Source organism: Python bivittatus, unplaced genomic scaffold (genome assembly GCF_059951505.1).
Source record: "Python bivittatus isolate LINGU-HERP-01145 unplaced genomic scaffold, Pbiv_v1 ctg000200_np1212, whole genome shotgun sequence".
In the NCBI taxonomy this organism is placed as follows: Eukaryota; Metazoa; Chordata; class Lepidosauria; order Squamata; family Pythonidae; genus Python; species Python bivittatus.
Genome location: NW_028277040.1, coordinates 20,818,263 through 20,830,639, shown reverse-complemented (window position 1 = coordinate 20,830,639; position 12,377 = coordinate 20,818,263). Strand labels below are relative to the sequence as shown.

Below are 12,377 nucleotides of genomic sequence, written 5' to 3'. Positions count from 1 at the left end.
GCTTGTTCTCTTGACAGAATTCTATTAGCCTTTGCCCTGCTTTATTTTGTACTCCAAGGCCAAACTTGCCTGTTATTCCGATTACTCCTTGACTTCCTACTTTAGCATTCCAATCCCCTATGATGAAAAGGACATCTTTTTTTGGTGCTAGTTCTAAAAGGTGTTGTAAGTCTTCATAGAACCGGTCAGCTTCAGCTTCTTCGGCATCAGTGGATGGGGCATAGACTTGGATTACTGTGATGTTGAATGGTTTGCCTTGGATTCGCACTGAGATCATTCTGTCGTTTTTGAGGTTGTACCCCATTACTACCTTTCCCACTCTCTTATTGACTATGAGTGCTACTCCATTTCTTCTAATAAATGGTATTTTATAGTGCCACAGAATTAAGTATTTGCTTATCCAACATATCAAAAATTCAAGAACATTTAGAAATAACCATTTCATCTTAGAAATTATAATCGAGAGTCATTTCAATGAGATGGGCGGTGACAAATGTAATAAACAAACAAACAAACAGTTAAAGTGAAAGTTAGGTATTAAGAAAAAAACCCTCTTCACCTATTGATAAGGAATAATTTATCTTCATTCAAAAAGACTCAGTGACAAGAGGATAACATATTTAGGGAATCACGTTAGCATTTCATTGGTAGTTTATGCAACCCCCCAAAATTAGACATCTTCTAAGGGCAAAAGAAGAAAATAATCCACACAGTATTTATATTGTAACATTACTAAATGATTTTGCTGTGGAAGCTATGGTCTACCTTTCATACAGGATTTATGTACTTGTTTATTAAAACTACCTTTAGAAGATGAACATTACATATAATTCCACTGTATTCCATATAGTACAATGGCCTAAAATACATTTGAATCAGGTCTACACAAACAGATTAATAATTTCCAAATATCTTAATAACTCCATGGCCTGGATCACACATTACAGTGAGCCATACATTAACCATGATTTACAAATCACAATGGCTGGAATCATACAACACAACAATCCAAACCCAAGCAAACCATATTCTGGCTTAGTGCAATGTGTTAACATAGTCAGTGCATCATCCTAAAAAGTGAGCAACATTCTGATTACAAAATAGTTTTCTTTTTCTAAAAATCTAATTCTGTTTTACTGTATTATGTTAAGATTGCCTTTCGTACCCTTCTGAATTTTTACTATACACCTTATTCTTCAAAAACAAACAAGAGTCTATGTGGTCAATTAAACCTTCTTTAAAAAGCTTCTTTATAAGACATAATTAAGATTAATGAAAACATAAGAAACTATAAAAAATCTCATAACAACATGTACAGTACACATGACTTTGGTAAAAATATATTGTGCAGGTATGCATTCTCTGTATCTACATCTAATTGCTAGATGTTACTTCTTACAACAATTTTGTAAAGCTCTGTAATTAGACTGCTGGGTAATTATTAAGATGCTGAAACATATATAGCCAGTAGATTAATATTATTAATTTATCAATCAATCAATGTTAAAGAAGAGGACAACACATGATATAACCTCAATTTATTGTAAAAAAAATTCTGGCAGGATCTCAAACATATACAGAAAATACACAAAATCTGGGCACATTCCAAGACATGGATTAATAAAATATATACTAACCAGCTACAATGACACTGTCATTACGAGCTGGACCAAATTTCAGTGTCATCTCATGTTTATGTTTATGGACAGCCAAATGATCCTCGTTGGTAAAACGCTGTGACAAGAAGTTTTAAAATATAGTTATAATTTAAATTTTGACCAAAAACCCTAAGCACTGGGAATCATTTTCACAATGGGTTAAAAACCATTTGCAATGTAAAGACTGATTTTTAAAAATTAAAAGGTTGCTACAATTAGATACTTCTAAATTCATTTGTTGTTTTATTGACCATTCTCTTGAATATTTAAGTAGCATCATCATAAGCACCAAGTGACACATATTAATTTTAATGAAGTTTTCACTCCACTTAAATACAAATTTTGACACAGTAATTTCAGAGTTTTAACCACATAATAAATTACAAGTATGACAGCTTTACAACAGGCAGAATTCCCTTATTCTATAAGACTTCTTTTTCCCCGTCCTTCATTCTGCCACCCACCCAAGAATCCTCTAGTTCTGCTCCAGAAAATCAGGAAATTTTCAAAATAGATTTAGGACACATATACAAAATTGCCCTATTCCTCTAGTGCTCTGCTTTCATTGATACAACTTTGCCACCAGATTTTATCCAATGGAATCTGTCAGTTTAAAAACTACTCAGTAATTCCTGGGCGCAATTAAAGGGAAATTACAAGGAATAGATAATTTCTTTGTGCCAAATCCCCCAATTTCTTTTTGCATATGAGACTCTTTTAAAAGAGGTTGGATTTTTTTTCAAGTTCAAATTGTAAAAACAAGCTTATACACATTCTAGTGTATATTAATATGCAGATACACATTCCTCTGGATGGTGGATATGCTTCTCAGCACATATTGGCACGTCTTAGAATATGAATTTGAGATTAGTATCTAGTCTCCTTCATTTAAAACCACTGAACGTATCAGTTAAAAGCTCCTGGACTGTTAGATTACTATTTTTGCTGTGGTCCCATAAGTCTAATGGGCCATGACTATTTCTGAATCTCCCTCCTAAGATTCCTGTACACTCTTCTCTTCTGCGTCTCTTTCTATGACATTGGATAGTATGCTCTGACCTTATCACCAACCTGTATCATTTTTGAAAGGGAGACTGCTTTCTGGTCAATCGTGTACAAAGCACTGCTGCTATCACGTTCTCCAAACTCAAAATCTATCAGAATGCACTGGCGGTCAACAACTCAGCTGTTTTAATGTCATATAATGTTGGGGAAGGCAACGGGATACCCTTCAGATATTACCAGAAATCAGAGCTCCCCAAACCACTACCGCTGACTACCTCAGCTAGAGCTATTGGGAGTCCAAAATATCTAGGAGGGGTCCCAACTGTGATTGCCTGACAAAGATTCTGGCTAGTTTTTGATGAGAAAGTTGACTGCTCAGGAGGATTTTGAATCCTTATTTGAATTAGCAGCTTTTGACTGAAGTAAAATAACATTGTAGCATATGTATGCTATATGCTTCTAAATGAAGATTTTGGCTTTAGATGAATTTAGCAATCATTGAAACATTTGGCAAAAAAGTGCAGGCAAATAAAACTGGAATATTCCATTTTCCATACCATATATAATATTTCTAAATATATTAGTCCACTAAATGGTATAGCTACAATTTTAGCAGTCTATAACTAATTAAATCACATTTATAAATGTAGAACCCAAAAGAAAACAAATCACAGAATTCAATTGAAAAACTGCTTTAAGAATTGCATTTTTAAAAATTACTTCCGGGTATCAGAAAGAAGTCAGACTATTCTGAGTTTTTCATCTCCCCACCCTCTTAGTATTTACTGTGTTTTTATAGTACCCACATCAGAAGTTTTCTGGGTGGTATACAATCAATTAAAGCATGTTATAAAATAACTTATAAAAGATTATACAAATATTAAAACATTAAAACCAACATAATACAAACATTTTAAAGTATTCTTAAAGTAAAAAAAAAAAAGGTCACCTAGCACCAAAAAGACTACAATGTGGGCATCAGGCTAGTATCTCTGCAGAAAGTAGTGTCCTGATAAATAATCACAGAAGTAAATACTCCTTCCAACAGACTGACCTTAAGTTGTTTAGGGAATTACAGAGTACAACCAATTTTCTGAACTAGGCCCAGAAATGGACTGATAGGAAGAGCAGATAACAAAGCACTGGCATAATGTGGTTGTATCAGCCACTCTCAGGTAAGAGCCTAGCTACCCTACTTTAAATCAAACTTTCTGGACTATTTTCAAAGGCAGACTCACATATACAATCCATAATCTTACCTGGAATGATATGAGCATGAATAATGTTGCCAGGCTATTTTTCTCCAGGCAAGGTCATAGCCGGTGTATTAGCCCAGGAAGATAAAAGGCATTCTAAGCACTGAAGCTACTTGGGCTTTCAAATGATAGTGCTGAATCCAAAAATATTACCAAAACCATACATCTGAACTCTAGTGGGAATACAGCTCTTTCCTCAATTACATGAATACCACTTAATCAAACAGGTGGCCCATTCACAAAATCTTTATCTTCTTGGTTCTGAGTGACAGTGATTAGCCCTATTCCAGGCTATCACATTGCTTAGGCCTATTTATTATTTATGTTTATTATATTCAGAATAATTCTATAAGAAAGCCACTCCCTTTCAGAAACACACATGTACTGAAAAATGAGTTTCTCAAGCATACTGTAAGAATGTTCTATACGTACTCATTAAGAATACAGGAACGGTGAAATCATGACTTCATACAACTGAAAACATGACTCCATTATCAGTGAAACATTAATATATTCTTTATATTAAAAGAAGCATCAAGGTATTTCCTTTTTGCCTCCACATTATTCATTATGACTACACAATATCTTTCAAAATTAAGGTAAACAATCTAATAATACTGATTTTTGATTATGCAGCAACTCTAAAAATAAAACAATTCTGCTAACAGAAGTAATTTTTAATATGTTTTTCCTGATCTTTCTACTCCTAAATTACCCACTAATCAGGAACAATTACAGTTAATAAATAAATAAACAGATAAATAAATGCACTTGGACTGAATTCCACTGCTGGCCTTAGACTACTGTTTAATATAGCAGTACTAAGACTCCTAATGTATCTGAAAGCCAGGGAGGCTAAATCTGCTGCTCATTCCAGTCAAGAACCAGCAACTGAATATGCAGCAAGGAGAAGTGCATTATTAGACTGGGGCAATTGCTTCTTGCTTTAAAAAGTGAGTCAGCTGCTGTTAGGATCAGACATAAACCACTTCTGATGTAAAAAATGTTTCTCTGTTGACTTAGATGAACAGATCTAAAATACATATATTACCTGTCCACATCCAGGGGCAGTACATAAAAAGGGTTTGTCATCACTCATATTCTACAGGTCCTTGTGTTACCTATATCGGAATAGCAAACATATTTAGTTAAGATTATGTCAACTATTTATCTTGTGCTGATTTATGACACAGCCTCAAAAGAACAATATTTCAATGTTCATAGTAAGAGTTTTGAAAGCATATTTCTAAAATCATGAGAAAAAAACAAATCTGGGACATTAATATTGTCCAAAGTGAAATTGAAACTTGAATACACCATTACCTGTCAGGTTAGAAAACATTTTTATGAAGTACAGAAACTATGCTTTATTAGTTGAACAGAACATAAATGTATCAATTTATCTCCCTTTGGTAGATTCTACACATATATGCCAAAATGGTAAGGTGAATAATTTACTGAGCATGAAAGACCTCTGATGCTAGAACTATTCCATTTCTGGTTTTGGATGGGTTGCATTTTCCACGAAGAATTAGTGTATAATCTGGGACTCCCTGGAGAACTGGTGGCAGCTGTGCCTAGAAGGGCCTTTCACAGCTTCATTTTGTGCACCAATTATAGTATGGCTAAGGAAACTTTGCTCAAATCACTCATATCTTGGTAACTTATTTGGATTACTGCAATGTGGGAAGTAGGCATGGGACTGCCTTTGAAGGCTGAGAAACTTCAGCTGGTCCACAATGCAGTGGCTTGCATTTATGGGCACTAGTCCATCTGTACATGTAACACTGCTGCTCTGCCAGTTCATTGGATACCAGTTTGCTTCTGAGGCAATTCAAGGTGCTGGTTGTCATCTTTAAAGCTCTACATGGTCCAGAACCTGAGCGTCTTTGCAATCTCCTACTCAAAGTGATTCATTACACTTGAACAAATGGCTCCTTTTGAAACTCTACTCCTAGGAAGTGTCATCTGTAGAGGCTTCCACCCAAGTCTTCTCAGTCACTATCCTTCCTTCTCTGGAACAGCATTCCCTGGAGGTCAGATTTGGCTTGAAATCTCTTGGCCTTTCAAAAAGGGATCAAGAACTGGCCTTTAAAACAACCCTCTGGGATCTGAGGAGTTTGTCCCCTGAGGAGTTTGCTGCAGAGTAAGTGTTTACATTTGTTCCCTGGTGCTTGGAGTATATGATTGTGGTAATTTTCTTATTCATATTTTTAGTTCCATTAGTATGCTCAGGTGTGTAAGCTGCTCAGAATCAGTTGTGATAGCAGCAACGTAAAAGCCTAATATATAAACAAACACATTACTAAGTGGTGTCTAATAGTAGTGAGACCTAATTGCTATGGAAGGTTATAAAGCTTAATAGAAAGACAAACTAAGAGTGGATTAGATACTTACCACTAATCCAGAAGTTCTTAAAACTTAACAATGGAAATGAGAAATGTATAAAATATTACCAGAAAATGTGTCAGTGGAAACTTTAATTACATCAGATGGGTCTTGAACATTTTTTCTCTACTAAAACAGATTATGATTAAGCCTGACAATCAGTAGACTAAAACTATACCTTAATGAATACAGTTGGAAGGCTCTTTAAATAAGTTTAAATTTTATTTTAAAATGTTCTAATACCTGATTCTAATGGATTCCAGAAAAGTGTTCAGTGACAGAATACAAAATGAGCAATGCAAAACAACATACTAACTTTCATTTAGCAAAAAAGGTGAGATCAACATCATAATAATACGAAGCAGAAATAAGGCAATACAATCAATTCAAAGTGCATGGCCAAATGTTTTGACTGTTAAGGAAAATATTTTAGTATCTATATATGTTAACTTTTGAAAAGCTGTTCCAAAATAGAGATATCACCACAGGAAAGATTCTTGTCTTTATACCTCAACAACATACTTCATTAAATGACAAAATTCATAGAAGCGCCTCATCTGAACAAGTCCATGGCAAGATGTTACTATAAAATATGATTTTTCAGATAGTTAAGTTTGAAACACTTACAGTTCTTAAAGAAAAATATTAGCATTTTGAGTGGGTTTGGAAACCAACTGACAGCCAATAAAGTTTTCCTGGAACTTTTAAAATTGTTTTTTATTTGTCTGAAATACATACAACACCAACAGAAGATTATCCAGAGAGAAATGAATGTTATAGTGATTAAAATAAATGTCACAGAAAAGGAAAAAAACCTAATTAAAAGAGAAAAATATATAATATCTATTTAATATCAATATAAAATTCATTCCTTAGGTTTATCCTTTTTGTTGTTGGCTGTGTGATAGACTGTGGTCAGATGTTAGAAAGATTATTCTAGTTTGTCTAAGACTCTTTGGTATGCTAAGGTATGGAATATAACCCTTGCAGAGAAAATTACAAGTTAATTCAAGATTATTAAAGGCTCAGTTACAACAGATGTTTTTCAACGTGTGGTTTCCATTGAAAGCAATATTTCTAAGGCCAAAAGAAGTTAATTTGCCTTCTCACCTATATTTAACAAGTTTGGATTTTTAATTAATTTTTGTGGTTTTTCTTTCTTCTCTTTTTTTACTCACATATTGATGGATTATATGCTTGTATAATTCAATCTAGCTCTATTGCTTCCTATTCTCATTTTTAGAACACAAAAACATTTAAAAAATAGATAACAGACACATATTCTGAATCCTTTCCTTAATTTCAAGACAGTAAGTTTATTTCCATTTACATAAGAGTATCCTTTTGACTCAGACTCGATAGAGTCAAAGTTCTTCATGAAATGTCAAATTCCATATTTTAGGAATATAGTTCAACATCACATTTATATCTTTATAAATATGTTATTGTTTTTCTTTCCAAAATTATATTAACACATGGTATGATTTGAAACCAAACCAAAGCTGTAATTGGACAAGACCAATTCCTTGTAACTGATATTATATGACTCCAGTTAAGCTAACTAGCCAAACTAAACTAAATGGGAGTTTTCAACGGCAACTCCACATAAAACATGCTACAGAAATCCAGATATAGGCAATTCAATGTAGATATGTGGCCTTCCATGTAGCACTTGTGTTTAAGTTGTTGCAAGTTCTACACACACATACACACACACACACACACACACAAATAGCAGGGTGAACAAAGTACAAGAATAATAATTCCCATCAAAACTGCACTCCAGTCCACCAAACAGTATTGCCCAGGTGGACATTATACACAAGGAAGAAAAATCTGGACCCTTGTGCACCAAGATGGTATGGAGACAATCAGTGTATGAATTTGTCCCCCCCCCCAACATGCTACCATTACATAAGGCCCTTAAGAATAAAAAGATGCTGTAATCCAATTGCATTATTAGAACACTGACCACAACACAGCTAAATGAAAATGTCTAGAAATACCAGTTTATGAACCAACCATAATTGGTTTCATGCCTTCTGAGCTATTGAGCGCACCTGAACTCCCCCTCCCCTGCCAATTTATTATTTAAGGAAAAATGCAATCTCATCTAGAAGTAATTGAAGAGCTATCTACAATGTCTCTACTTTTTATAATTTATTAGCTTTCATCCAATCAATTATTGCCTTCAGACAACAGCCTATTGTTTCAAATGACAAAAGAAATACAACTCCAAACTTCTAAATAATTTCACTTAGCACTTTCCTATAGATGTCAAAAAAGCATGTAGGATAAGGAGAAATTTTATGGGACTCCACAGCCAAGATACCTCAGGAAATCTCTCAAAATTATTTTCTGGAACCAGATTTGCAGACATGAACAGAATTGCCACAACACTGTGTCACTCAATTCTACCTTTCAAAGTCAGCCTAATAAAATATAACCAGTGGTATCATTAAACTGTCAAAAAATCAAGAAGAACCCACAAAGTCACAATTCCCTTTCTCTGTCTGGAGCCATCCACCAGGGTAGCTGAGACTGCCTCTGGCCTGAAGATAGCCAGAATCAGAAATGAAGCTCACTACTCCCAACATAAATTTACCATATTTATCAGCGGATAACACACACTTTTCCCCCTAAAATTTGGGGCTGAAATCCTAGCTGCGTGTTATACACCGATATGAGTGTTATACACCGATGTATAAGCTCCTGTATAAGCCCGACCACTTCACACCTCAAGCGGCAGGGCTGGGAGAGGAGAGCGTTCATTTGAGCCAGGGCTGTAACTGGGGCTGCAACCGCATGCTTCCCACCTCCTCCTCTGATTGATGGCACTTAAACCATGCCTCCTCTGTTTGCAGTCTTTAGTAGCATCACCCGCGCGGTCCAGCACTCAGTGTCGGACTTATAACTACACGCCGAAATGCTGCAAAGAGAGAAGCTTGCGGTACTTTAGTGACATCATCTGCGCGCCGGCACTCAGTGTGTCAGAGCAAAGCGCTGGTGCATTGCTCTCATTACTACACGCTGGAACACTGCAAAGAGAGGAGAGAAGCTTGCGGTACTTTAGTGACATCACCCGTGTGCGCTGGCACTCAGTGTGTCAGAGCACAGAGCCTCCCCGAAGGGCCTCGGCGGAGCGGGCCTCATCCCATCCCTGGTGGCGCATCCCTCAGAAGTGAGTGAACCCTTTGCAAGCTGCCGCCACACCGGGGTGGGCCCGCAGAGGTGCCCTGGCTGGCAAGGGCGAAAAACTTTGCACTAAATCGTGGCCGTGGCAGCCGCCGTGCAGCCCCCAGAGCTGGGGCTGGGCAGGAAGGGCACCCAGCGGTCCCTGGGCCAAGCCAGGAGGAGCCCGGCAGCCCCCCCGCCATGCAGCTGTGATCTGCGGGCCTCGGCTCTCGCCTGGAGTTGTTTTCTCTGGCCAGCCATCAGGCAGAGCAGCTGGATTTGGGACAGAGGGAAAACGGGTTGGTGGGTGGATGCAGCTGGCCTGCGAGCCTGACCAGCCGGACCCCTCCCAAGGGGGCCCGAAGCCTTCTGAGCAGCCACTGTTCCAGGGGCAGAGCTCAAGCAGCCCAAGCCACCCTTTTGAGGCCTGCCACAGAGTGTCCGAGGAGGATGGAGCGCTCCAATCTCACTGGGTCCTCATTCAGGGTCCTGATGCCAGAGCTGTGCCCGTAAAATCTTTAGCGCAAAGTCTATCTGGCCAAAGCTTTGCTCTGACACACTGAGTGCCAGCACATGCAGGTGATGTCACTAAAGTACCGTGAGCTTCCCTCCTCTCTTTGCAGCGTTCCGGCACGTAGTAATGAGTCAGAGGAAAGCGCTGGCACTTTGTTCTGACACACTGAGTGCCTTGCCACGTGGGTGATGTCACCAAAGTACCTCAAGCTTCCCTCCTCTTTGCAGCGTTCCGGCGCGTAGTAATGAGTCAGAGCAAAGCGCCGGCACTTTGCTCTGACACACTGAATGCCGGGCCATGTGGGTGATGTCACAGAAGTACCTCAAGCTTCCCTCCTCTCTTTGCAGCATTCCGGTGCATAGTAATGAGTCGGAGCAAAGCGCTGGCGCTTTGCTCTGACATACTGAGTGCTGGACTGTGCGGGTGATGTTACTAAAGACTGCAAACAGAGGAGGCCTACCCTAACAAATTACTGTACCCCTCCATCCACTTTATTTTGCTTCCAAGTCATTAATTTTAAATTTAAGTTTTTTTACTCAAGCTTCCTTCTTAAAATTAAGGTGTGTGTTATATGCCTGTGCGTGTTATACGCTGATAATACAGTAGTTGTTTTCTGTTTCCACCATATATAGAATAATTAAGCTACACAAGGAAAAAGAATCCCACATTATACCCTTTCCATCAAATTAAAATATACTTGGATTCAGACACAAAATCCTGGAAATTTAAAAAAACATTTTTATGAACCACTGCTTCTTTAGCAACAGACTATATGTTTTTGTTTAGCTATATGTACTAATGAAAACATATCTCTTGCTGTTTTTATTGAAGAAGTTAATGTCTCAAGACAAGGCATATAATAACTTAAAAGACATCACTCTCAACAGATTCTTCTTTTTGGTCCAATAGTACACATTAAAGTATTGCCACCCATTTGATGCAATAAATGCAACAAAGAACTGAAGAATTTGAAATTGTAGCAGTTTAGTAGTTTCCAAACATTGTACCTTTTCATTTGTTCGCCGATAACTCTTGCACATCCCTGAAAACTCTCTAGCACTTTTAGCAATGTAGAGATAAACTTGCTCACCATTAACGATCTTCTAATTTAGGAATGCCTGAGATTCTCCAAGTTAAGGGACACATTCTGAAAACAATACATTGTACATTAACTGTTTTTTTTCATCAAACCTTTTTCAAGGCTAAACAAATCATATAACTTTAGACTTTAAATCTAAAAATTATTTTCAGAGTGTGAAAACATATTAAATACCAACACTAATAGAGTGCCGAAATTACTACAGTCACAAATATGCTGGAACTTCATGCATACTTGTTTATTTAGCAAAACTCTATTCAAACAGAATTAACTTGTGTCACCAAAGTATTCACACCCATCAGATTTTATTTTGTTTATATAGTTAGCTTGAAATGTTGGCACATTATATTTCTGCCATATGATGAAAGTTCATTGTAGAAAAATGTATAATACTATTTCAACATAAAAAAAAGAATGATTTTTCTTCATTCACCATCAAGGCAGTTTTCAGCATACAGGGGACAGTTTTGCAAAAAGAAGTGCAATCCATTAAGCACAGCCTTAACCAGATCTTGATTGTCTTGTGAACTATTAGAAATAGTTTGATATAGTATTCTTCATACATTCTATAGCTTTGTAGGCACTATCTAACAGCAGTTTAGTGCATTTGCAGATCAATCCTAAAAGTTCATGACAAAGTAACTGATTAACAGACAGGAGAAAGAATGATATTTTGTTCCCATTATTTTCTTTTGTTCCTTTTCATCAAATTTGTTTATATTTCCTTCTTAATACACTATGTATTAAACAGCAAGCCATTTTTTAAAATATGTTTGTTAAGTAGATTTCATGCGTACCTTGTTTGAGGCCATTAAATTACATCAGTTTCTGCAACAGCATGATATGTTAGCAAGCTTTTACTAGTATTAAATGGTTAGTTTCTGGCTTCACTTCCTGAACTCAGAGAAAGTTAGGTTTGTTTCTTTTTTATCCCTATCTCTGAACCTTTTCATCTATCACACCCTATGATAGTATTTGGTCCAGCTTAAGTATTTGTTTTACAAATAAACACAAATAGAAACTTTTATTCAGTCGCATGACATACAACCTGGAGAGTCTATTATAATATCCATAGCCTGGAAACAGGTTTTTCTGAGATGATAAGGACATTTTATTTATTCTTTGAAGACAGAAGTAACTGCATTAATATGTGCTTAGTACAAGACTCTAGAGCTCCTTAGACCACATACATTTTCATTGTTTTTTGGGCAACAGCTCCAATTTGAGAAACTAGATATTCTGCCAAATATATGGTGTCTCATTAATTAGCCTATTTACAACAT

The 12,377-nt window shown here is 36.7% G+C and overlaps 1 protein-coding gene across 5 annotated transcripts in view; it reads right to left on the bottom strand.

Annotated features, from left to right (window-relative positions):
• The window catches only part of ATF2 (activating transcription factor 2), a 55,075-nt gene that overhangs the window by 38,862 nt on the left and 3,836 nt on the right, over window positions 1-12,377 (bottom strand). For 2 of the 5 annotated variants that reach the window (XM_088135786.1, XM_088135789.1), the window contains exons 2-3: window positions 4,971-5,040; window positions 1,638-1,734 (exon numbers count right to left, since the gene is read on the bottom strand). In XM_088135786.1, the coding sequence (XP_087991912.1) occupies window positions 1,638-1,734; window positions 4,971-5,018 (145 nt within the window). In that variant the 5' untranslated portion in view covers window positions 5,019-5,040. Of the gene's footprint in view, window positions 1-1,637; window positions 1,735-4,970; window positions 5,041-11,002; window positions 11,143-12,377 lie in introns of those variants that run through there. The other 3 variants (XM_088135788.1, XM_088135787.1, XM_088135790.1) reach the window with 3 other exon arrangements.